Source organism: Erythrolamprus reginae, unplaced genomic scaffold (assembly GCF_031021105.1).
Source record: "Erythrolamprus reginae isolate rEryReg1 unplaced genomic scaffold, rEryReg1.hap1 H_46, whole genome shotgun sequence".
NCBI lineage: Eukaryota > Metazoa > Chordata > Lepidosauria > Squamata > Dipsadidae > Erythrolamprus > Erythrolamprus reginae.
Window position 1 is genome coordinate 1 of NW_027248502.1, and position 27,949 is coordinate 27,949.

Consider the following 27,949-nt stretch of genomic DNA (forward strand, 5'->3'; position numbering starts at 1 on the left):
TCAGATCAAAGGCAGCATAGTTCTAAATGTTCTAGGTCCCAAAGTCGGCTGGCATAAGGTATTCTATTGCAAACAGAGGAGTGGAGGATTCTTCTCATGAAATATCCCTAGACATTCTCAATTGTATTAATGTCTGATTTCAGACAGATAAGCTGAATTCGAGAATTGATCTGGCAAACATTTTATATGCTCTGGTTTAAAATTTTGTATACTGTATATTATGTGTTGTGAGCCGCCCCGAGTCCTCAGAGAGGGGCGGCATAGAAATCCAATTAATAAATAATAAATAATAAATAAAAGTACAATATTATCAAAGAAAAGCTACGCAAGATTAAGTTAACCACTCTTTAATGCCTTTTTGGCAATGCTGTTGCAGTGGGCTCTGGCATTTAGATAAGTAGAGATGAGTACTCCAAGGTCCTTAACTGAGTAAGGATCTTCAACAAGATGATGATCATCTAGTTTGTATTTTGTGTTCTGATTATTTTTGTCAATATGTAAGATTGAGATTTGAAGTTGCCATTTGTTTGACCATCGTGACACATAGTCAAGGTCTTTTTGAAGTGTAGCAGCATTGTCCATGGTGTGAAATAGTTTAATATGATCAGCAAAGAAAATGCAGTTGTTTATAATATGATTGCAAAGATCTTTTATGTAAAGTAAATGTAAATTTACTTTATGTAATTAAATTAAATTAAGTAATTTATGTAAAGAATGTTGGTCCTAAAACAACCAACCTTAGAGGACACTGCTGTTAACAGATACAGGATGCCAGTATTACTATTGTTGTTTTATATTCCTGTTGTGAGCCGCCAAGAGTCCATAGGGAGTTGGGTGGCATAGAAATTGAATAAATAAATAAAATATAATGTTTTATAGGTGGCATGTGTCACCAAAAAATTATCAAAAACGTTTAAAAATAAATCAGTAAAATGTTCAAAATGACAGCAAATACCAGGTTTTTATTATCATATGTGGTGGACATATACAGAAGCAATAAAATTTGAATTAAGATGCAAACATGATTAGGAAAAGTGTTTGAAGAGAAGCCAGACTTAAAACCCAAAAATATTCTATTAGGCATTTTACCAGAAAAATACAAAAAGCAAGATACATATTTAATAATACATATAGTAACAGCAGCTAGGATTGTATTTCACAAAACTGGAAAGCAGGAATCATTCCTGGAGATGGGCAGTTAATAAAGAAAATTTTTGGACTGTGCTGAAATGAACAGATTAACATTAAAAGATAAATATAAAATAAACAGTATGTGTAAAGATATTGTAAAAGAATGAAATGAGGAATGAAATGATAAATATGTGAAATATCTCTATGGGGGGAAAAAAAACAAAAACATTTTTTTAAAAAAAATTAGAAATGAAAAAATAAGATTCTAGGACTAAAATGGAAAGTAATATGTTTATTGGCACCCAATTGTCACCGCTTGGCGGGACCCAGGGGAAGAGCCTTCTCTGTGGCGGCCCCGGCCCTCTGGAACCAACTCCCCCCAGAGATTAGAATTGCCGCCACCCTCCTTGCCTTTCGTAATCTGCTTAAAACCCACCTCTGCCGCCAGGCATGGGGGGATTGAGATATTCTTTCCCCCTAGGCCTTTACAATTTTATGCATGGTATGTCTGTATGTATGTTTGGTTTTTTATTATAATGGGATTTTAACTGTTTTTAGTATTGGATTATTATTGTACGCTGTCTTATTGTTGCTGTTAGCCGCCCCGAGTCTCTGGAGAGAGGCGGCATACAAATCCAATAAATAAATAAATAAATAAATAAATAAATAAATAAATAAATAAATAAATAAATAAATAAATAAATAAATAAATAAATAAATAAATAAATAAATAAATAAATAAATAAATAAATAAATAAATAAATAAATAAATAAATAAATAAATAAATAAAAGAAACTAAGCTAAAATGTAACAAACTTAGTTAGCATATTGTTCATACATGACCTTCTGATTGACATGGTTGGGTATGTTTGTGAACTTAACAATAGGCTGAAACTGTTTTGATGTACAATAAATGAATGAAAATGATTAAATTAAGTGATGATGCATATAGGAAATAGTTTTATGTTTTTTATGGTGTTTGAAAAGGTTTAAGCTTGTGTTGGAATAGCACATAGTTTGTAAGGGTGAGGATGCATTGTCATCTTTGCAATAGGTTCTTCATTGAGTTCTTTCACTCCTTCAGGCAATCGGAAGCTGAAGGCCCTCAACACGCTGGTCAGAATGACGAAGATCTCAATTTTTGCCAGCTGTTGTCCCACACAGGAACGTAGACCTGTAGATGAGACAAAGCATGAATAAAGGAGATAATAATCTGTTCTACAGAGTATACACCATCATCATTAAACCATGGTAAGAACACACCTGGAATACTGCAACCAATTTTGGTCACCATATTATTTAGTTATTTAATTAATTCAAATTTTATGCTGCCCCCATCCCGAAGAATTCAGGGACGCTTACAATAAACAATATAAATACAATACAGTGGTACCTCTACCTAAGAATGCCTCTACTTACAAACTTTTCTAGATAAGAACTGGTTTTTTGCCTCTTCTCAAGAACCATTTTCCACTTACAAACCTGAGCCTCCAAAACTGTAACTGGAAAAGTTAGGGAGAAGCCTCTGTGGGGCCTCTCTAAGAATCTCCAGGGAGGAAACAGGGCCGGAAAAGGTGGGGGGATGCCTCTGTGGGGCCTATCTAGGAATCTCCTGGGAGGAAACGGGGGCGGAAAAGGCGGGGAGAAGCCTCTGTGGGGCCTCTCTAGGAATCTCCTGGGAGGAAACAGGGCCTCTCCACCCTCCCTGTGGTTTCCCCAACTGCACACATTATTTGCTTTTACATTGATTCCTATGGGAAAAATTGCTTCTTCTTACAAACTTTTCTGCTTAAGAACCTGGTCACGGAACGAATTAAGTTCGTAAGTAGAGGTACCACTGTACAATGAAAATGAAGTCGAATATAAAATCCAAAACAATAAAACCCTCATTAGAAGGGTGATAGAACAGTCACAAACATGCATACATACCATTCATACAATTTGCCCATGATGGTTGTTAGTTTATGGCCCCCAGGCCTGCCGGAAAAGCCAGGTCTTCGTGGCCTTACAGAAGACCATTAGGGTGAGAGCAGTACGGACAATGAGGGGAAGTTGCTTCCTTAGAGCCGGGGTGGCAACAGAGAAGGCCCTCCACTGCAGTCCTGCCAACTTGCATTGCTTAGTCGACAGGACCTGGAGGAGGCCAACTCTGGGTGCTCTTACTGGTCATTAGGAGGTATGTGGCAAGAGACAATCTCATAAATAATCTGGCCCTGAGTCATGTAGGGCTTTATAGGTAATAACCAACACCTTGAATTTTGCCCAGAGACTAATAGGAAACTAATGCAGCTTGTGGAACATCATCGGTACACCCATGATGTTCTGCCGGCGTGTCCCAATCGCCCATAATTACAGGGTAATTAGTCCAGAAAGACACACACCACACGATAGAAGGAAAACCAAAAGTCTTTATCAACAGAAAAACAGAAACAGCTCCCTTTTTAAATGTCAAAGGGATTTTCTGATACACACAAGGCACAGGTTAAATGCAATCCAATTTCTCACCCAATAACTGGGAAATTGAGTCCAATTCTAAAGTCCAGAAAGTCCACACAGAGACTTCAACAGGGAAACAACAAAAACCACGATCTTGATGAAACTATGAATCAGATAAACTGCCATGAGGCTAAACCAGCACACTGCTCTTTTATCTGTAGCATTAATTACAGCAGCCCCACCCAACCACAGGTGGCATCACTTATCTCCTGTAATAATCCTTCAGTTGTTCTCTCCTATGCATCACTCTACGCATGCATGGGTCTGTCATAAGTTCTTTTTCGGATTCCAGGGATGATAAGGATGATTGATCTCCTCCTGGGCTGTCTGCCAAACTCCCCTCTTCCCTGCTACTCACGCTTCCTTCATCAGAGGAGCCTTCGTCGGAAGATTCTATCGGGAGCAAAACAGGCCTGTGGCATGTGGATGTTTCCCCCACATCCACCTCCACATTCCTTGGGGCAGGAGCTGGGCCAGAGACAACCACAACACATGATAGCTCTTACAGCTGCATTCTGGACTATTTACAGTCTCTGAACACTCTTCAAGTGTAGCCCCATGAAGACCGCATTGCAATAATCAAGACGGGAGGTGATGAGGGCCGGGGTGACAGAGCCTCCTGGTCCAGGTAGGGCTGCAACTGGTGAACCAGGGGAACCTGGGTAAAAGTCCCCCTGGCCACAGCCGAGAGGTGGTGATCAAGGCTCAGCTGTGGATCCAGGAAAACACCCAAGTTTCAGAGCCCATCTGAGGGGGGCAGTGTCCCCCCCCCGAACAATGGATGGACAGATCGAATGGTCCGTTGGAGTAAATGCCCACAGCCACTCGGTCTTGTCTGGGTTGAGCTTGAGCCTGTCAAAAAGACACTGAGTCTTTGGGAAAAGTTCAAAGAAGGGCAACTAAAATGATCAAAGGCCTGCAGATTAAACTATATCAAGAATGGCTGCAGGTCTTGGGTTTGATTAGACTAAAGAAAAGAAGAATTCGGGTGACAATGATAACAACATTCCAGTATTTGAGGGACTGCCACAAAGAAGAGGGAGTCAAATTATTCTCCTAAGCACCAGAAGACAAGACAATAAACAAAGAGAGAAGAGAAACTAATCAAAGAGAGAAGTAATCTGGAATTAAGGAGAAATTTTCTAACAATGAGGACAATTAACTCACCTTCAGAAATTGTGGGTGCTTGGAGGTTTTTAAGAAGGGATTAGACCAGGGGTGTCAAACTCAAAGCCTGCCAGGCTGCCCTGAAAACAATGAAGGACTGAGATGCTTCTGCCAGCAAAAATGGAGCTTAGGAGGGCCATGCACTTAGCTCTGTTTTCACTAGCAGAGAGCTGCCATGGCTGAAAATGGCCCCTCACTCCACCCCCAGCTCTGTTTTTGCTGGCAGAGGTCTGGCAAAACAAACTTAAAGCAAAAGAAAAGGAGAAACCTTCCCCCTTTTGCATTTGAGCATCCCCTAAGGCAGTGTTTTTCAACCAGTGTGCCGGGGCACACTAGTGTGCCGCGAGACATGGTCAGGTGTGCCGCGAAGCTCAGAGAGAAAGAAAGCAAGAGAGAGAGAAAGAGAACAAGAGAGAACAAGAGAGAGCAAGAGAGAGAGCAAGAGAGAGAGAGAAAGAGAGGGAGGGAAGGAGAGAGAGAGAAAGATATAGAGGGAGGTAGGGAGGGAGAGAGAAAGAGAGCAAAAAAGAGAGGAAGGAAGAGAAAGAAAGAAGGATGGAGAGAGAGAGAAAGAAAGAGGAAGGAAGGAAGGGAGAGAAAGAGGGAGGGAGAAAGAAATAGAGCGAAGGGGAGGAAGAGAGAGAGAGAGATTTTTTTTGTCCAAACTTTTTTTAGCCCCCCCCCCCCCCCCCGCTCAATGTGCCCCAGGGTTTCGTAAATGTAAAAAATGTGCCGCGACTCAAAAAACGTTGAAAATCACTGCCCTAAGGGACAGGAAAGGAGAAAGGGAAAGAGGAAAGACAAAGAAGGGAAGGTGGAAAGAGAGCAAGGAAGGAAAGGAGAAGGAAAGAGAGGAAGGAACCAGAAAGTAGAATGAAGAGGTAAGGAGGGTGGGAGGGAAGGAAGGAAGGAAGGAGAATATAATGAGATGGAGGGAGGGTCTGAGAGAAGTCCTACCTTACCACTTGGTCACTGCAGGTGCCCCCAACATAACTGACATTGAGATGGCTATGCCCACCCTGGTCCCTCGTACAACCCTGATGCAGTCCTCAATAAAGTCAAATTTGACACCTCTGTTCTGTTCTGTTCTGTTCTAGTCTATTCTGTACTCTACTCTACTCCGTTCTGCTCTGCTTTACTCTACTCTTCTCTATTCTTGTCTTCTCTACTCTACTCCATTCTGCTCTGCTCTGCTCTGCTCTGCTCTGCTCTGCTCTGCTCTGCTCTGCTCTGCTCTGCTCTACTCTACTCTTCTCTACTCTACTCTACTCTACTCTATTCTTGTCTTCTCTTCTCTACTCTACTCCATTCTGCTCTGCTCTACTCTACTCTTCTCTACTTTACTCTATTCTTGTCTTCTCTTCTCTTCTCTTCTCTACTCGACTCGACTCTACTCCATTCTGCTCTGCTCTACTCTACTCTTCTCTTCTCTACTCTACTCTACTCTACTCTATTCTTGTCTTCTCTTCTCTACTCTACTCTACTCCATTCTGCTCTGCTATACTCTACTCTTCTCTACTCTACTCTATTCTTGTCTTCTCTTCTCCTCTTCTCTACTCTACTCTACTCTATTCTATTATCTTAGGGATGTTTTCTTCCATTTAACTCTGTTAGCACCTACTGTATCAGGGGGATGATTTTAATTCAGGTCGTACTAGATGGTGCTCCATTTCAACTATAAAGCTATGCACCCATGAAAAGACTCATCTCATATGTATCTTTCCAGAGACTGCCTACAAGAGGGAAGTCACTTTCTCACCTTCTGTCCAGCAACTTATTTCATGGTGCATCAGTATGTAATTGGACCACATTTGAGCTTTTTTTTTTTTGGCCTGGGACTTAAATATTCATGCTCATCTTGTCTATTCAGGAATGGTCCAGAATGTAAAGTTTGCCATGAAACTTCCCCAACTACTAGGAGAAATTGGGATTCATTGATTTCCAATTCAGAGCACAATGATTTCAGGACAACTCAACGGATGTAGTGGTGAGAATCTATAAGTTGTAAGCTGCCCAGAATCACCTGCTAATGTGATGGGTGAAATATAAATGTAATAAAAAATAAATGAAATAACAATTGGATAAATCACTTTGAGATCATGCATTTACCTATTCCAAAGGGCAGAAATTCTTCTCGGTCAATGAATTTACCATCCTTATCTAAAAAATGCTTTGGATTGAATTTTTCAGGAGTCTCCCATTGTTCAGGGTCAAGGAGAACAGAGCGCAGGTCTGGGATGATAAAGGTCCCCTGTAAATATATATATGTATATATGCTTAACACAGAATGGTTTCATAAAGAAAACAGGCAAAGAAGTTCAAACAATATTGTTAACAACAACAACAACAACAACAACAACAACAACAACAGAGTTGGGCAGGATCTTGGAGGTCTTCTAGTCCAATCTCCTATTTAGGCAGGAAGCCCTACACTACTTCAGACAGATGGTTATCCAATATCTTCTTAAAAGCTTCCAGTGTTGGAGCATTCACATAATCTGGAGGTAAGTTATTCCACTGATTAATTGTTCTAACGGTCAGGAAATTTTTCCTTGGTTCTAAATTGCTTCTGTCCTTGTTTAGTTCCACCTATTGTTTGACTCTCTCAATTCCTGAGATATTGGAACACTGATATCATGTCTCCCCTAGTCCTTCTTTTCATTTAACTGGACATATCCATTTCCTGCGACTGTTCTTCATATACAGTGATACCTCGTCTTACAAACGCCTCATCATACAAACTTTTTGAGACATAAACCCGGGGTTTAAGATTTTTTTTCTCTCTTCTTACAAACTATTTTCACCTTACAAACCCACCGCCGCCGCTGGGATGCCCCACCTCAAGACTTCCGTTGCCAGCGAAGCACCCGTTTTTGTGCTGCTGGGATTCTCCTGATGCTCCCCTCCATGGGAAACCCCACCTCCGGACTTCCATGTTTTTGTGATGCTGCAGGGGAATCCCAGCAGTGCCAAAATGGGTGCTTCGCTGGCAACGGAAGTCCAGAGGTGGGGTTTCCCAGCGAGGGAAGCCTCAGTGAAATTGCAGCATCACAAAAACACAGAGGTCCGGAAGTGGCGTTTCCCATGGAGGGGAGCCTCAGGGGAATCCCAGCAGGGCAAAAACGGGTGCTTCGGCTGGCAAAAGGGGTGAATTTTGGGCTTCCACGCATTAATCTCTTTTCCATTGATTCCTATGGGAAACATTGTTTCATCTTACAAAATTTTCACCTTAAGAACCTCGTCCCAGAACCAATTAAGTTTGTAAGACAAGGTATCACTGTATTTTAGCCTCCACTCTCCTAATCATCTTCGTTGCTCTTCTCTGCACTCTTTCTAAAGTCTCAACATCCTTTCTTATATCGTGGTGACCAAAACTGAATGCAGTTTTCCAAGTGTGACCTTACCAAGATATTATAAAGTGGTATTAACACTTCATGTGATCTTGATTCTATCCCCCTGTTTATGCAGCCTAGAACTGTGTTGGCTATTTTGGCAGCTGCTGCACACTGCTGGCTCATATTTAAATGGTTGCCCACTAGGATTCCAAGCTCCCTCTCACAGTTACAACTGTTGTGTAAGGTACCACATATACTGTACCTGTGCATTTTGTTTTTCTTGCCTAAATGAAGAATCTTACTTTTTTCACCATTGAATTTCATTTTGTTAGCTAGGGCCCAATGTTTAAGTCTATCAAGATCCTTCTGTATCTTGAGCCTACCTTCTGGAGTGTTGTCCATTCCTGCCAGGTTGGTGTCATCTGCAAATTTGATGAGTTCCCCATCTATAATGAAACCCTTGCACATAACCTGCCTTTATGGATCTGTGTTTGTTCATTTTTTGTGGCTGCTCAACAGTTTAACTTCCTTTCTCATAAGTAAAGTCTAAAAGTCTTGAAGAAGGAGACAAAGAAACATAGCTATACATAACTATAATTCTGATTCTAAGTCCAGACCTTAATTCTTATCATCTTCCCAGGATAAATATAACACATTTAAGGTTCTAATTTTAAAATCAGAGAAATCTTTGGATTTAAACCCATAATTCATCCCTCCAAAATGTTTGCTATTCTTGCTTGTTTAATTTTGCATGACTAATTGGCACTTCCTGCATAGGTACCTTCTGTCCAAGTGCCCTACTCTCCTTTTCCTTCATATTGGGCTATTGCAATGCAACCTGAACATGTTTCTCACCTTTGGAATGTGATATCCCCTCATCACCACATCCTTTGTGTTTTGCCTGGGAACCCCGTATAGCAAGGCATATTTTACACGCTTCATTTCATGGATCACAGCTTTGGTATAGGGTAGCTTCTTCTGATCCTGGTAGGAAATTGATCCCGAGGAACCAAATGCATCTTCAATCTCTTTCTGGATTTTCTCTAGAAAATAATAATAATAATGGAAAAAGAAGCTTCATGGGTTTGTTTGTTTGTTTGTTTGTTTGTTTGTTTATTCATTCATTCATTCATTCATTCATTCATTCATTCATTTATTTATTTATTAGATTTGTGTCATTTTGGTTGGTGGTGTGCCCCAGGATTTTGTAAATGTAAAAAATGTGCCGCGGCTCAAAAAAGGTTGAAAATCACTGGTCCAGATAGTTCTGAGTCATGGTCTAATTTGGACCGTTTGGGTGGATGTTCTTGCTGGACTTTAGCCTTTGGTTTTAAAATACCATATGTAATGATGCAGATTAAGATTAGAGTTGTTTATCTGGGTTCTTCTGAGTCATGGGCTGGTTTGAGTGGCTGGCTGTTGTTACTAAGACATAGTCAGATTTCTTGAGAGCTGATGGGTTATAATTTTGTTGCTGTGCAATAGGGTGCCTATTTGTTCATTTTAAATGCTACTTTTGGGGTCGTGGTTGACACATTCTTTCATTCTCAGCCATTGGTAGACGGAGTAGATGTCAATGTGTCTGTTTATTGACTTATTAGTGGAAAACTTTCCAGGGTCACAAGAGGGAGTCAAGCTATTCTGCAAAGTAGCTGAGAATAAGACATGAAGCAATGGATGAAAACTAATCCAGGAGAGAAGTAACCTTGAACTAAGAAGAAATTTCCATTGTTCCATTGTTCCATTGCTATACTGTTTTTATTATTGTTGTGAGCCGCCCTGAGTCTTCGGAGAGGGGCAGCATACAAATCTAATAAATTGAAATTGAATTGAATTTCCTGACAATGAGAACAATTAATAATAATAATAATAATAATAATAATAATAATAATAACAATAATAACAATAATAACAATAACAACAATAACAACAACAACAACAACAACAACAACAATAACAATAACAATAACAATAACAATAACAATAACAATAACAACAACAACAACAACAACAACAACAATAATAATAATAATAATAATAATAATAATAATAATAGTGTGTACCAGAAAATCCCTTTGAGATTTAAAAAGGGAGCTGTTTTCTGTTGATAAAGATTTTTGGGTTTTCCTTCTATCGTGTGGTGTGTGTCTTTCTGGACTAATTACCCTGTAATTACGGGCAGTTGAGACACGCCGGCAGAACAGGTATAAGGTTTCCTACCTAAGCAGGAGGTTGGATTAGAAGTAGTCCAAGGTTCTTTCCAATGAAGACTTTATACATACAGACTGAGACTGGAGACCACACCAAGCTTAGCTCTTTGCATATGCTCAGTAGCACTGTTTTTCTCATTGGTTGACTAAGCTATCACATGATTCTGTCAGCTCATGAATATTCCAGCCATAATCCATGGTTTCTTCTATTTTCTGATTGGAGTTTCCTGTTTCCTGTTATAGTAATATGGTTGAGCAGTAAAGCACATGGTGACTGTTATCGTTCTTTGCTCTCTGTGGTACTTTACCAAAAATAGAATTTCTAAAAAAAAAAATTTAAAATGCTCAAAATGAAAAAGATTTCGGCAGAAGGGGATTTGAATCACTACCCCAAACAACATACCTTTTGTTTCTCTAAAGATCTCCACCAATATCTGAGCTGCGTCTTCTATCTGATGCTCAATGCTTTTCTTCCCCAGGCCCAGCTTCCACAGAGAAGTGACGCCAATGTGTCGCTGCTGTTTTCAGGTGTGGCTATTGGAGAATAAAATTCCTGAGGGTGTCAGTAGACAATGGTAAGTGATTCCTTATAACATTCATGTGTTTTTTTTAAAAAACCAATTAGGTCCAGTTCTTACCAAACATCTATCTAAATGTGGCTTAGAAATTATTAAATTAAATTAAATTAAATTAAATTAAATTAAATTAAATTAAATTAAATTAAATTAAATTAAATTAAATTAAATTAAATTAAATTAAATTAAATTAAATTAAATTAAATTAAATTAAATTAAATTAAATTAAATTAAATTAAATTAAATTAAATTAAATTAAATTAAATTAAATTAAATTAAATTAAATTGCTACGAGGGGCAATTCTAAGGACATTGCAAGAAAAATATCAGCAAAAATCGCCAAAATCTCGCTTGCAAACATTTCCTCACATGAGATTTCTCTGGCTGCGCATGCATAGAAATGAAATCTCACACTGACAGGCGCATAATGCCTGCCTGGCACAAATGCACCCACGAAGGCTGAAGATGGTGTACCAGTAGCACCGAAGATGGCAATCCTTCGCTGATATGACTGTAATAGTCCAGATAGCAATTTATTGACATCTATAATATTTTGGAGTAAAGTGGATTAAGCAATATTTCTTTTGCTTGTCACCTTCATGTAAATCAATTTGTTTACTACATCTTACTCTTGTTTCCCTCTGTGCTGTGCATAATATTACCACAAATTAGACGACTTTGATGGCTATTAAGGTAGAATTTCTTACCCCTTCCTTTCCCAAAATCATTCAAGAAAGGGTCATCTAGTCGATCAGATAATTCTTCTGGGAAGCAGGTCATTCCTTCTTTCACAGCTTTGAACCCCGAGAGAACTACCATAAGTTGTTGCCCATACCACAAGCGGTATATATTTCCATGTCGTTTTACAGGCTGTGAAGTGAATCAAAGTTGAGAAATGTTACAATCAGATACATGAATTATTCCCATTTAATGCTGTATATGCCATGTGTTATTTTAATGAATATCTTCAAGACTGCCTTCTGCCGCATGAATCCCAGCGACCAATTAGGTCCCACAGAGCTGGCCTTCTCCGGGTCCCATCAACGAAACAATGTCGTCTGGCAGGATCCAGGGGAAGAGCCTTCTCTGTGGTGGCCCCGACCCTCTGGAATCAACTCCCCCCAGAAATTAGGATTGCCCCCACCCTCCTTGCCTTTTGCAAACTCCTTAAAACTCACCTCTGTCATCAGGCATAGGGAAATTGATTCCCCTGGGCCGTTTCCACTTTATGTATGGTTTGCATGAGATGTATGATTGTTTTTTATATTAAGAGTTTTAAATTGTTCTTAACCATTGGATTTGTACTGTTGTGTTGTTGTGAGCCGCTCCGAGTTCCCAGAGAGGGGCGGCATACAAATCTAATTAATAATAATAATAATAATAATAATAATAATAATAATAATAATAATAATAATAATAATTGTTCTCTTTGAAGCAACTATAAACAAGTCTTTTTTTAAAAAAAAGGTTAATTTATTTATTTTTACATATATTTTTTAAAATAGATCTGGTTCATGTTTGTCATTTACAAATCATAATCCATTCTATTGTATTCCTCATTAACACCTCTATATTCCAGAAGATAGAATAGGCATAGTAAGCAAAATAAATGAGTAATAGGTAATTGCACTTACGGGTATGTGAAAATATCACTGGATAGACATAACAAGTAGGTACAGAAGTGGATACATGAAAAGGTATTATTACTTATCCACTTAATTTTGTATTCCCTTACATGTTGTCTATCTCATGTATAAGTATTTATCTATTTTATGAACACCACTTCTCTGGGCCTTCTCTGGGTCCCGTCGATGAAACAATGTCGTCTGGCGGGACCCAGGTGGAGAGCCTTCTCTGTGGCGGCCCCGGCCCTCTGGAACCAACTCCCCCAAGAGATTAGGACTGCCCCCACCCTCCTCGCCTTTCGTAAGTTATTAAAAACTCATCTTTACCGCCAGGCATGGGGATACTAACACACACACCAATTGTCAAGGCTGGTGTATGGTTTGATTGGTTGTGTGATTATTTTATTTTATTATAAGGCTTTTAAATTGCATTTCAAAATTGGATTTGTACACTGTTTATGTTGTTGTGAGCCGCCCCGAGTCCTCGGAGAGGGGCGGCATGCAAATCTAATAAAATATTATTATTATTATTATTATTATTATTATTATTATTATTATTATTATTATTATGTCAGTACAACACAGCAAATGAGATCACTATGCTGGATTTCATGTTTCATCACCAGTCGGGCGCTTCCCAAGCACCTAGGACTGCGTGATGTAGCGGCGAATTATGTTTGCTGATCTCAGTAAAGCCTTTTGCAATTGACAGGTGGAGATTTTGTCAATTCCGATGGTTTTCAAATGTCCACTGAGATCCTTTGGGACCACTTTCACTGGCTTATGCCAGAGTCGTTGCAGCTCGATTTTTAGATCTTCATATTTCACTCATTTCTCTAGCTGCTTCTCCTCAATTCTGCTGTCTCCTGGGATTGCGATGTCGATGATCCATACTTTCTTTTTCCCCACAATCACAATGTCTGGTGTGTTATGCTTCAGAATTCGGTCAGTCTGAAGTTGGAAGTCCCACAGTAGTATTGCTTGCTCATTTTCAACCACTTTTTCAGGCTTATGATCCCACCAGTTCTTTGCCACTGGTAAATGGTAGTTCCGGCACAAGTTCCAGTGGATCATCTGTGCCACAGCATCATGTCTATGCTTGTAGTCAGTCTGTGCGATCTTTTTGCAGCAGCTGAGTATGTGATCGATTGTTTCATCTGTTTCTTTACAGAGTCTGCACTTTGGTTCGTCTGTTGATTATTATTATTATTATTATTATTATTATTATTATTATTATTATTATTATTATTATATGCCCATGTTACACCAACACTCCGCAGTATGCATTGGTTGCCGATCAATTTCCAGTCACAATTCAAAGTGTTGGTTATGACCTTTAAAGCCCTTCATGGCATCGGACCAGAATATCTCCGAGACCGCCTTCTGCCGCACGAATCCCAGCGACCGATTAGGTCCCACAGAGTGGGCCTTCTCCGGGTCCCGTCAACTAAACAATGTCGGTTGGCGGGCCCCAGGGGAAGAGCCTTCTCTGTGGTGGCCCCGACTCTCTGGAACCAGCTCCCCCCAGAGGTCCCTACCCTCCTCGCCTTTCACAAACTCCTTAAAACCCACCTTTGTCATCAGGCATGGGGGAACTGAGATATCTCCCCCGGGCCTATACAATTTATGTATGGTATGCTTGTGTGTATGTCTGTTTAATAATGGGTTTTTTTAATATTTTAAATTGTAAATTATTAGATTTGTTTTAAACTGTTTTTATTGTGTTGTGAGCCGCCCCGAGTCTACGGAAAGGGGCGGCACACAAATCTAATAAATATTATTATTATTATTATTATTATTATTATTATTATTATTATTATTATTAACAAGTCTTACCTGGATGTCGTGGCATGATTAATTATACCATAATTTTGGAATAAAGAAAACAATTGAGAACTATCGTGATTACTACTGGTTAGAAGTACCGTAAATACCTTACGGAAGTAATCTTCACGGAGCCAAAGCCCAACGGCGAAGAAAGTCCCAATCAGAAGCAGAGTCAAAGGACCAGGAGGCAAATTTCTTTGGGTCCAAAATTGTTTCAGGAAGAAGAGAATCAACAAAGCAAGTAGCAAAACAAACAAAATTGTCCCTATCATCATCATTGTTCTGCTAGTTCTTTTTCTTTGATGATCACTAGTAGATTTAGAGGTGGTTCTATCCTTTAGTCTGATGCTTTTTGCTCTTCCTCCTGTTCTATCAATGGGAATGAATAACAAGGCGTGTTTTGATCATTAGTTTGAATATCACTGGAACTTTGTCAACAAATTATATTAATCCACATGAAGGATGTTCTTCTCTCTGACCACGAGTCACTCAAATAATAATTTAATTTTTTTTTAAAATCTAGGACCATATAATTCAAATATGTCCTTCACATGATAGTGTGCCAGCATTATTTGAAAATCCTGATGAAATTAAGATAAAAATCATGGTGTTCCATTTATCCATGAAATGTAACCTAATACACAGAAAAATCTTGTTGGGGCGCAAAGATATTATCTAGTCCAGGATTATATCTCATACTTACCCTTCCAAGCCCAGCATCATGACTATAGCCATGAAAAACCTCACTCAACTTTGCTTGCAAATAAGGGAACATCTTCATGAAGTCCTCATACTTTTGAACACCATCTATGGTTGCTCTGCAGCTTTGGTGGTGCAGTGGTTAGAGTTCAGTACTGCAAGCTACTGTTGCTGATCACCAGCTGTCAAGCAGTTTGGCAGATCGAATCTATTTATTTATTTGTTTGTTTGTTTGTTTGTATGTTTGTGTGTTTGTTTGTCTGTCTATCTATCTATCTATCTATCTATCTATCTATCTATCTATCTATCTATCTATTGATCTATCTAGTCCAATACACAATGAGGTTTTTAATGGGTATACAGTGGTACCTCATCTTACGAACGCCTCTTCTAATGAACTTTTCAAGATACGAACCTGGTGTTTAATATTTTTTTTGCCTCTTCTTCCGAACTATTTTCACCTTATGAACCCAAGCCGCTGCTGCTGGGATGAAGGGGTTTCTTTTTTCCCCCTTTTTTGAAGAAAGAAAAGGGAGAGGCAACTTGGAGGGGGAAAGACTTTGCATTAACAAAAATAGAACAGTGTGCTTGCAGAGGCACTGAAAGGGTGTCGTTTGAAGAAAGAAAAGGGAGGGGCGGCTTGGAGGGGGAAAGACTTTGGAGAGAACAGCAAAGGGTGTCTTTTGAAGAAAGAAAAGGGTGGGGCGCCCCCCTTGCCTTTCTTCCTTCCCACTCACCCTTTAGCCTAGCCTTGCTTCTTCCACCCGCCCCCTTTAGCTGCTCCTCCCTGCCCTCTGTTCGCCTCCCTTCTAAAGTTTGGGATTTTCTGAAGGATTTGCATGCATTATTTGCTTTTACATTGATTCCTATGGGAAACATTGTTTCATCTTACGAACTTTTCACCTTACGAACCTCCTCTTGAAACCAATTAAGTTCGTATCATGAGGTACAACTGTATATCTATATACACATAGTAAAATACATGATGAAGATTATAGAGGAGATACTCATAGTAAAATATATCTAAGAAATAATAGAAAAGAAGGTATAGTAATAGAACATATCAATGAAAGAATAGAAGAAGAGATACAGGAATAGAAGAAAGGAATAGGAGATATAGGAGAGCAATAGGACAGGGGACGGACGGCACTCTAGTGCACTTGTACTCGCCCCTAATGAGTTCCACGCTTCGACAACTCGGTTACTGAAGTCATATTTTTTTACACTCACGTTTGGAGTGGTTAATATTAAGTTTAAATCTGTTGTATGCTCTTGTATTGTTGTGGTTGAAGCTGAAGGCAGGACGTTGCAGCATATGAGCTTGTGGGCAAGTTTCAAGTTTAAGTTTCAAGTTTTATTGGATTTATATGCCACCCCTCTCCGAAAACTCGGGGCGGGCAATACTTAGACTGTTTTTAAGGCATCTTAGTTCTAGACTTTCTAGACCCAGGATTGAAAGCCTAGTCTCATAGGATATTCTATTTCAAGTGGAGGAGTGAATCTCAGTAGGCTCAAGGATGACTCAGCCTTCCATCCTTCCAAGGTCAGTAAAATGAGGACTCAGATTGTTGGGGCCAATAGGCTGACTCTTGTAAACCACCTAGAGAGGGCTGCAAAGCACTGTGAAGTGGTATGTAAGTCTAAATGCTATTATTAATGCTATTGCTATTTTGCAACCGAAACAAGTATAACCACCATGCTATAAAGGAAGGGCTGTTCTAATAGATTCAGCAGTAGCTGTTATTGATAGAAAGGCGTCCTGAATCCATGCAGTAAATTATAGGTAGAGCGCAGTGGGTGTTTAGAAATACTTATTTAAAAAACGATGTCAACAATCCAGCTGCTTAATCCTTGATTACCTCCTGGAACCGATTCTTGCTAAAGCTCTACAAGGAACAATTGCTCAACTCTGAAGCATCATTAAACCCAATAGGTTTTTGTGGGCTTCATTAGCAACCTAGCCATCCTTTCTGGTATTGTGTTTTGCCTTGTGACCCAATACTTTTATTATGCTTTTTATTCCTTACCACCAAACTACTGACCGCCTTGCTAAGCCTCATTCTGAAGAGCATAGCCTGAAAGATGTACCTTTGAAAGACTCACATCTGCTCTTGTTCCTGGGATCCAGATGTTTTCGTTTTCCCCTTATGCACACTGCAGAACTCTAAGAATGACTCAGGTTTCACTGGGTTCCCAGGGTCATTACACAATTATCCATTCATAGGACTTCCTTTAGGGCAGTGATGGCGAACCTATGGCACGGGTGGCACTCGGAGCCATATCTGCTGGCACGCGAGCTGTTTATTTATTTATTTATTTATTGGATTTGTATGCCGCCCCTCTCCGGAGACTCGGGGCGGCTAACAGCAACAATAAAGCAGTGTACAATAGTAGTCTGATGTTAGAAATAATTAAAAGCCCATTAATATTAAAAAAAACCGAAACATACATACATTCATACCATGCATAGAATTATAAAGGCCTAGGGGGAAGAGGGTCTCAATTCCCCCATGCCTGATGGCCGAGGTGGGTTTTAAGCAGCTTACAAAAGGCAAGGAGGGTGGGGGCAATTCTAATCTTTGGGGGGAGTTGGTTCCAGAGGGCCGGGGCCGCCACAGAGAAGGCTCTTACCCTGGGTCCCACCAAGTGACATTCTTTAGTTGACGGGACCTGGAGAAGATCCACTCTGGGGGACCTAACTGGTCGCTGGGATTTGTGCAGCAGAAGGCAGTCCCTGAGGTAATCTGGTCCAGTGCCATGAAGGGCTTTATAGGTCATAACCAACACTTTGAATTCTGACCGGAAACTGATTGGCAACCAATGCAGACTGTGGAGTTTTGGTGTAACATGGACATATTTGGGGAAGCCCATGATTGCTCTCGCAGCTGCATTCTGCACGATCTGAAGTTTCTGAACATTTTTCAAAGGTAGCCCCATGTAGAGAGCGTTACAGTAGTCTAACCTCGAGGTGATGAGGGCGTGAGTGACTGTGAGCAGTGACTCCCGGTCCAAGTAGGGCCGCAACTGGTGCACCAGGTGAACCTGGGCAAACGCCCCCCTCGCCATAGCTGAAAGATGTTTCTCTAATGTGAGCTGTGGGTCGAGGAGGACGCCCAAGTTGCGAACCTTCTCTGAGGGGGCCAGTGATTCTCCCCCTAGGGTAATGGACGGACAGATGGAATTATCCTTGGGAGGTAAGACCCACAGCCACTCCGTCTTGTCTAGGTTGAGCTTGAGTTTGTTGACACCCATCCAGGCCCTAACATCCTCCAGGCTCCTGCCCTAGCTCAGCTGCAATGTGCATGTGTGTGCCAGTTGGCTGATTTTTGGCTCACACAGAGGCTCTGGGAGGGCGTTTTTGGCTTCCAGAGAGCCTCCAGGGGGGATAGGGAAGGGTGTTTTTATTCTCCCCTGGCTCCAGCTAAGCCTTTGGAGCCTAGGAGGGCAAAACGCGAGCCTATTGGGCCCACCAGAAGTTGGGAAACAGGCCATTTCCGGCCTCCAGAGGGCCTCTGGGGAGGGCGAGAGAAGCTACTTTTTGCCCTCCCCAGGCATTGAATTATGGATGTGGGCACTCATGCGTGTGCTATAGTGCACACCCACGATCTTTCGGCACCCCAGGGAAAAAAGGTTCACTCTCACTGCTTTAGAGTAATTGGGTATCTGGCCTATGCCTGAAGGATAACAGTTGTCCCCAATTCTGCCCTTGAATGTAAGGTGAATAGATTTTAAGATTGATAAAGTGGGACACCATTGATGAGGGTGGGAAAGGTGGGAGTGGGAGGGGTAGGGGTGGGTTTTGTGATTAAAAATTTGGTCTAAATTGTAAACGCCTCTGTAAAAGCCTTCAGAGGCAAGCAAGCGTGATTGTTGGTACAGAAATTTGATAAGTAAGTCAAATCTAGATGATCTTGGCGTTTGAGAGTTAAATGTTAGATTTTTTAAAAAAAATTGAAAGAGGTACAGAACAATTAGAAATAGAAAACTACTTGGGAATCTAAAAAGAAGCATGGATAGAAGCATTCAGGAGAAACCAGGAATTTAGGACTTGATACTGAAAAGTTTAAAAATTGCAGCCATAAAACGAAGGATGAGTCTGGCCAATGTAGTAATAGCTTGTCTATGATAAAATGTGGACTTGATTTGGCAGTATCAATTCAAACTGGGGATTTTTACTTTATATTGCAAGCATTACAAACATTTATATTTTTTAAAAAGCTAAGAGGACCAATCTTATTTATTTCTGTTGCATGCTAACTCTCTTAAGGTAAACCAACAAGTCTGCCTGGATTGCAAAAATCCACATGACCATTGCAAAGGGCTTAACTTTCCAGCGGTCGTTCAGATTTTTTTGCAACCCAGATCTTGTCACTTAATTTCGGCAGAATATGCAGGACTGAAGCTTTGGTTGACTAAACTCGCAGTTTCACACTAAATTTTGCTCTCTCCCTTCTTCCCTCTCTCTTTCTCTTTCTTTCTCTCTCTCTCCCCCTACCTTCCCTCTTTCTCTCTTCCTCCCAAAAGATTTTCAAATGCCCTACCGAGTATTCCATGAGTGTTGCAGGTAGGCTACTCTGGGCCTAAAACCCCGCCCATGTACAGGACTGGACAGGTTAGCAGGCTCCCCCTGGGTCCTAGCTGCCGCCCTTTTCCTCAAACAAACAAGCTGTTACTTTTCTGTCGGAAAACCATGAACGTAGTTTCTCTCCCCTGCTTAGGAGAGAGAGAGAGCGGCTGCAGGGGGAGCTTCTCCCGGCACCTCCCCATCACAGACTCTGCAAGGCGGGTGGGTGGGTGGGCCCTCCAGGGGCAGGGGAGGCAAAGAGCAGTGGCAGCTGTGAAGTTGGGTCCCGTCGACTAAACAATGTCATTTGGCGGGACCCAGGAGAAGAACCTTCTCTGTGGCGGCCCCGACCCTCTGGAACCAGCTCCCCCCAGATATCAGAGTTGCCCCCACCCTCCTTGCCTTTCGCAAGCTCCTTAAAATCCACCTCTGTCGTCAGGCATGGGGGAATTGAAAATTTTTTCTCTCTTCCCCCTAGTTTTATAGAATTTATACATGGTATGCTTGTTGGTATGATTGGTCACATAAATTGGGGTTGTTTAGATTACCTTTTAAGATTAGATTTATTACATTGTTTTTTTTTTATTATTATTGTTGTTAGCTGCCCCGAGTCTTCGGAGAGGGGCAGCATACAAATCTAAATAAACTAACTAAACTAAACTCTTGGAAGGGGACAGGAGGGAAGAGAGTCTTTTTCTGGCCGAAGAAAATCGGGATGTTTTTGAAACATCGCGGGACGCGGGACAAATTATTCAAAAGAGGGACCGTCCCACCAAAAGCAGGACATCTGGTCACCTTACTTGAATGACCTTCTTCCTTGTTATTCATTTAATTATTTATTTCATGTATAAAGTTCATTATTCACCAAAATGGCTCTAGAACAGTGCTTCCCAACCTTGGCGATTTGAAGATATCTAGACTTCAACTCCCAGAATTCTGGGAGTTGAAGTCCAAATATCTCCAAGTTGCCAAGGTTGGGAAACACTGCTCTAGAAGGTATACAATACATGACTTTCTTTCCCTAACTGCTTTGACTCTTGATTTAAAAGAACAAAACAAGAAACCCTCTCTTCCTCTGCTACTTAAGTGGCAAAAGGTCAGAAGTATGAGACTGAATGTGGCAATCACTTGTTGGCAGGACACCAGTGCTAATTATTACAGGTCATCGAAAGATGCATTGCTATTTGTTTCCAATCAACGAAGTACAGAAACCAGGAAGAAAAGCAAAAAGTGTTAGACAAAAGGAAATAACTACAGTGGTACCTCATGATACGAACCCCTCGTGATACGAACCCGGGGTTCGGAAATTTTTTGCCTCTTCTTACGAACTTCGTGACGTCAAAGCTCCGCCTATGGAATTCCCTATTGGGATTCCCCACCTTCTTTCTAGCCTCCAGATCGGCCAAAACCACCGCCGCTGATCACAAAAAACGGTGCTCCGCCGAGCGGCACCTCCCGGCTGTAACCTTCTGAAACAGCCGGGCGCTTCTCGGCGGCCTCCAGAACCCGAACCCAAACCTCCGGAAGGTCTTTCAGAAGGTGACAGCCAGGCGGCGGCGCTTCTCGGCGGAGAACACTGAGAAGCCCCCCGGCTGTTTGAAAAGGTGACAGCCAGGCGGCGGCACCCAGCGGAGCGCCATTTTGCGATTTTTTTTCCTTTTTGCACGGATTAATCGCTTTTACATTGTTTCCTATGGGAAACAATGTTTCGTCTTACGAACTTTTCGCCTTACGAACCTACTTCCGGAACCAATTAGGTTCGTAAGACGAGGTATTACTGTACCTCAAGATTGACTTGGAAGCGCCAGAGAGAAAGTTCCACAAGGACAATGATGGCAATAGGGACAATTTTGTTCTTTATTGGCATGCAAAAGGAAACTAAGCCAAAATGTAACAAACTTACTTAGCATATTGTTCAAACATGACCTTCTGGTTTGACATGGTTGGGTATGTTTGTGACAAAGTTTTAATGTAGAATAAATGAAGGGGGGGGGGAATAAATTAAGTGAAGAGGCATATAGAAAAGAGTTTTATGCTTTTTATGGTGTTTTTAAAAGTTTAAGCCTGTGTTGGAATAGCACATAGTTTGTAAGGGTGAGGATGCATTGTGATCTTTGGAACAGGTTCTTCGTTGAGTTCTTTCACTCCTTCAGGCAACCGGAAGCTGAAGGACCTCAACAGGATGGTCAGAAAGATGAAGATCTCAATTCTTGCCAGCTGCTGCCCTACACAGACACGTTCAGCTGTACGTGAGACAAAACATGCATAAAAAGGATAATAATCTGTTCTACAGATTTATACCCCATCATCATAAAATCTTTATAAAAACCATGGTAAGACTACACCTGGAATACCGCAACCAATTTTGCCTACCATATTATCAAAAAGACATTGAGACTTTGGAAAAAGTTCAAAGAAGTGAATATCTTTTAAATGTCAAAGGGTTAAATAAGGTTCAGGAAGGAAGTGTTTTTAATAGGAAAGTGAACACAAGAACAAGGGGACACAATCTGAAGTTAGTTGGGGGAAAGATCAGAAGCAACGTGAGAAAATATTATTTTACTGAAAGAGTAGTAGATCCTTGGAACAAACTTCCAGCAGACGTGGTTGGTAAATCCACAGTCACTGAATTTAAATATGCCTGGGATAAACATATATCCATCCTAAGATAAAATACAAAAAATAGTATAAGGGCAGACTAGATGGATCATGAGGTCTTTTTCTGCCGTCAGACTTTTATGGTTCTATGTCTCATGGTCATCTTGTCTGTTCAGGAATGGTCCAGAATGTAAAGTTTGCCATGAATCGTCCCCAACTACTAGAAGAAATTAGGATTCATTGATTTCCTGTTCAGAGCAGGATGACCTCAGGAAAGCTCAGGGGATGTGGTCGTGGGAATCTTTAAGTTGTAAGCTGCCGAGAATCACTTGCTAATGAGATGGGTGAAATATAAATGTAATTTTAATAAATGAAATAAGAATTGAGTAAGCCACTTTGAGCTCACAGATTTACCTATTCCAAAGGGCAGAAACTCTTCTCGGTCAATGAATTTGCCATCCTTATCTAAAAAATGATTTGGATTGAATTTTCCAGGAGTCTCCCATTGTTCAGGATCAAGGAGAACAGAGCGCAGGTCTGGGGTGATAATGGTCCCCTGTAAATATATATGTATATATGCTTAAACAGAACAGTTTCATAAAGGAAACAGGCAAAGAAGCCCAAACAATATTGATGAAACCCTTGTCTTTGCACATTCGTGTTTGTTAGTTTCTCAGAGCAGTTTCTGTGGGCAGTGGCTGCTCAGCAGCTTAACTTTCTTTCTCTCAACTAGAGTCTAGAAGGCTTCCGTCCCCTGTCCAATTGTCTCTCCTTATCTCATTTATCTTTTCTTCCTTTCAAATAAGTTCACCTATACTTTTATATCTTTTCTTCTATTCTTTTCTTTATTTATATTATTATATATCTATTTTCTTCAATGTGTATTATGTATTGGACAAAATAAATAAAAAAATACTATTAACTAAGGTCACCTTGTCTCTTGAAGAAGAGAACAAAGAAACCTGGCTATATATGACTACAATTCTGATTTTAAGTTCAGCCCCTAAAATTCCTGTCAACTTCCTAGGATAAACACAGTGATACCTTGTCTTACAAACTTAATTGGTTCCAGGACGAGGTTCTTAAGACGAAAAGTTTGTAAGACAAAACAATGTTTCCCATAGGAATCAATGGAAAAGTAATTAATGCGTGCAAGCCCAAAATTCACCCCTTTTGCCATCCAAAGCACCCATTTTTGCGCTGCTGGGATTCCCCTGAGGCTCACCTCCATGGGAAACCCCACCTCCGGACTTCTGTATTTTTGCGATGCTGCAGGGGAATCCCAGCAGGGGAAACCCAGCATCGCAAAAACAAGTGCTTCGCAGGCAACGGAAGTCCACAGGTAGAGTTTCCCAGTGAAGGGAGCATCAGTGAAATTGTAGCATCGCAAAAACACCGAAGTCCTCGAAACCCCACCTCCAGACCTCTGTGTTTTTCTGATGCTGCAATTTCACTGAGGCTCCCCTCGCTGGGAAACCCCACCTCCATAATTCCATTGCCAGCGAAGTGCCCGTTTTTGCACTGCTGGGATTCTCCTGCTGGGATTCCCCTGCAGCATCACAAAAACATGGAAGTCCGGATGTGGGGTTTCCGATGGAGGGAAGCCTCAGGGGAATCCCAGCAGTGCAAAAACGGGTTCTTTGCTAGCAACAGAAGACCGGAGGTGGGGCATCCCAGCAGCGGCAGTGGGTTTGTAAGGTGAAAATAGTTTGTAAGAAGAGACAAAAAAATCTTAAACCCCGGGTTTGTATCTCAAAAAGTATGTATGATGAGGCGTTTGTAAGACAAGGTATCACTGTATAAAACATTTAAGGTTCTAATTTTAAAATCAGAGAGGTCTTTGGATTTACACCCATAATTCATCTCTCAAAAATGTTTGATATTCTTGTTTGTTTGTTTATTGTTTATTATTTATTTATCTATCTATTTATTTATTTATTGTTAGAGTTGAAAGAGTGGTATTAATACTTCCCTGGTCTTGGAGTGTATCCCCCTGTTGATGCAGCTTAGGATGGTGTTGGCTTTTTTGGCCGCAGCTGCACATTGCTGGCTCATGTTTAGTTGATTATCCACCAAGACTCCAAGATCTCTTTCGAAGTTACTGCTGCTAAGTGGGGTTTTTCCCAGGCTGTATGTGTGTCTAGGTTTTTTTTTACCAAGGTGAAGGACTTTGCTCTTGTCGACATTGAACATCATGCTGTTATTGTGGGCCCATAGTGTTAATCTGTCTAGATCTTTCTGTATTTTGAGCCTGTCCTCTAGGGTGTTGGGGTTAATTTTACAAGGCTAATTAGCATTTCCCACCTTCTGTCCCAGTGCCCTATTTTCCCTTTTCTTCCATTTTGGGCTACTGCAATGCATCCTGAACATGTTTCTCACCTTTGGAATGTGATATCCCCTCATCGTCACATCCTTTGTGTTTTGCCTGGGAACCCCATATAGCAAGACATATTTAAAACGTTGCATTTCATGAATCACAGCATTGGTGTAGGGCAGCTTCTTCCGATCCTGGTAGGAAATTGACCCTGAGGAACCAAACGCATCTTCAATCTCTTTCTGGACTTTCTCTGGAATAAGGAGGAGGAGGAGGAGGAGGAAAAGGGGGTAAACAGAAGCTTTATGTTCAAATATTGCATTTTTAATTCCTTTGTTCATTTATTTATTCATTTCCCAATTTTAATCCTCAGAAGTATCCATCAATCCATCATTATGATCACAGACCAGAGTTAAAAATGAAGACTTTATAAACAATTGAACAGAACAAGACAGAATTTTACCTTATAGCTTATGCTGAGATCATTGAGAGGTGGACAATTCTGTACAATTTTACCTTTTTAGAGAGGAATGTAGCCACATTCAAAGAAATGTGTCATACTGATCCAATAGTAAAACTTGTTTATAAAAGAAATAAGAATTTCCCAGAATATTTTACCACCTAAGGAATTATAACATAATTTTGGCTGAGGGGAAGAATCTGAAAACTTTGGTAGATTTCTGCATTTAAAATATACACAATTGTTTGAGCTTTGTACTATTTTCCAGTTTTTAGTTCCTCGCTGAATACTTTAATGAGGATATCAAAGAAGGCTCCCCATATGTAACTTCTATCAGTCATGGAAGTTGACTGAAAATCACATTTGGTAGTTTGGCAAACAACTTAGTTTATCTGGTTGACAAAATTAGAAAGTTGGCTATATGGAAAAATGATATATACCGAAATCAATAAATATGAATTTAGAATTTTTTTGTGATTATATATGTTTTACTAACACGATACTGCCTATTATTGTAATGAAAAATAGATGGTATATTTGCATTGTATGATTGTATGTGGAGAGAAAAAAATAAAAAGCTTATCCAAAAACAACTTAGCTGCCCTTAATTTCTTCAAAACCTCCTGTAGCAATTTAACATGTTGCATCTTAGTTTCAATATAAATCAATATATCATCAAGATAAACTAAAACACTCTCATACAAGTGTTCATGCAGCCCCTCTGTCAGTCCTTGAGGCCATCTTTTTCTTTGGATCTTCAGGGCTGCCACACTTAGTGCTGTGGGAAAGTGGTAGGGGAGTTGCATGGAGTTGGTAAAGTTATTTAGTCATAACAATATTCTTTCTCTAAGAGTCAAGGACATTTAGCCTGCACCTGAAGAGGTGTGACTGGGAGTTGTCACCAGTTGGGATGATGAATTGATTGGATCATGGGATGGAAATGTGGATGGAGGGGCTGGATCTTTGACTCTCTTTTGGGTGGGGAAAACCCAGGAACTTTCAGATTATGTTTTTTCCAGATGTGCCAATATGACATCTCTAATAAAGTGGAACTTTTAGGAACTGCTTGTCTCAGAGTCTTCTTTCATTGGGGTGTTACATGGCACCTTGATACCTTTTATGTTTTCATTTAATCATGTTAAGATCATGTCCATAATTCAGGAATCCACTTAGGAAAATTACTATGAAGAATAGATTCAGTTCATCATTCAACCGCCTTTGCTATTTTACATACTTCCAAATGATTCCTCTGTGTTTTAAAACCTGAGTCTGGCCCTTGTTCCCATAATCCAGATTTCACTCACCTTGAATGTCAGGATGATTTGTCAAGAGGAGCAGAGCCCACATCAGAGTAGCGAAGGTTGTCTCTGTTCCAGCAGAAAAAAAATCAAAAACACATTGAACCAGGTTCTCTTCGTTGTAGGTAGAATTTGGATCATTTTTGCCCTGATGTTTCAAATGGAAAATGAAAATTAAAATGAATTCTATGTAGCTTTCCTGTGGTTATTTTTGTTTCTGGGGGTTCTGCTGGGTCAGGGGTGTCAAACTCAAGGCCCGCAGGCTGGATCTGGCCTGTGGGGTGCTTAAATATAGCCTGTGGGGCTGACCTGGAAACAGTGAAGGATGGGCCCATGGTGCCTCTATCAGCAAAAATGTTTTCGCTGGCAGGCGGTTGTAGGAGGCCATCGCAGCTGGAAACAAAGATTGGGAGCTTCTTTTCACTAGCAGAACACTCAGGCACCGCTGACACGAGTGACATCAAGCTGGCCACATGCACCTTAATAATGGCCAACCCGTTCCCCTAAGGTCAAAGACAACACCTACTGTGGTCTGCAATGAAATCGAGTTTGACACCCAGGGGTGGGCTACTGCCCAGACGTTGGGGTGGGAAAGCAGTGGGTAGGAAAAATGGAACTCCACCCCAGAGCACCCAATTTGCACTGAAAAATGTTAAAAGAAAATGCAGGGCATCCTGCATAAGCCATGCCCACAGTGTGGTACTAAAAATGTTGGTAGCCCTTCAATGTTGACACCCCTATCCTAGATTTTACAACACCTATTAGGTAGAGTCAGGGTCATTCTTGCTCTGATGTTCAAAATAGAAAATGAAAATTACAATGAATTCTATGTAGCTTTCCTGTGATTGTTTTAGTTTCTGGGTTTCTGGCGGTTCTTCTAGACTCACAATGCCTCCTAAAACTGCAGGTGGCAGCCATAGCTTGGATTATTTATTTATTAGATTTATTAGATTTATTTATTTATTAGATTTGTATGCCGCTCCTTTCCGTAGACTCGGGGCGGCTCACAACATAATAAAACAATTCATAACAAATCTAATAATTTACAATTTAAAATTTAAAGTAGTTAAGAAACCTCATTTTTAAGCAGACATACCTACAAACATACCATACATAAATTATATAGGCCCGGGGGAGATATCTCAGTTCCCCCATGCCTGACGACAAAGGTGGGTTTTGAGGAGTTTACGAAAGGCAAGGAGGGTAGGGGCAGTTCTAATCTCTGGGGGGAGCTGGTTCCAGAGAGTCGGGGCCACCACAGAGAAGGCTCTTCCCCTGGGGCCCACCAACTGACATTGTTTAGTTGATGAGACCCGGAGAAGGTCGACTCTGTGGGACCTAATCGGTCGCTGGGATTTGTACAGCAGAAGGCGGTCTCTGAGATATTCTGGCCCGATGCCATGTAGGGCCTTATAGATGATGACCAACACTTTGAATTGTGACCGGAAACTGAGCAGCAACCACTGCAGACTGCGGAATGTTGGTGTGACATGGGCATATTTAGGGAAGCCCATGACTGCTCTCGCAGCTGCATTCTGCACAATCTGAAGTTTCCGAACACTTTTCAAAGGTTATCTTTGTACAACATCTACTAGTGCCTATTCCTGTATCACTCATGTCCTGTTTATCTCTTGGTTGGATTATTGGAA

General features: G+C 40.7%; 1 protein-coding gene across 1 annotated transcript in view; it reads right to left on the reverse strand.

The window, feature by feature from the left end:
- Nucleotides 1–2,121: 2,121 nt before the first annotated feature.
- LOC139155693 (cytochrome P450 2J5-like) overlaps nt 2,122–27,949 on the reverse strand; it is a 38,057-nt gene continuing 12,229 nt past the window's right edge. Inside the window, exons 6-9 of the mRNA XM_070730935.1 lie at nt 26,307–26,448; nt 24,608–24,795; nt 6,905–7,046; nt 2,122–2,306 (exon numbers count right to left, since the gene is read on the reverse strand). Of these exons, the coding sequence (XP_070587036.1) occupies nt 2,122–2,306; nt 6,905–7,046; nt 24,608–24,795; nt 26,307–26,448 (657 nt within the window). The remainder of the gene's footprint in view (nt 2,307–6,904; nt 7,047–24,607; nt 24,796–26,306; nt 26,449–27,949) is intronic.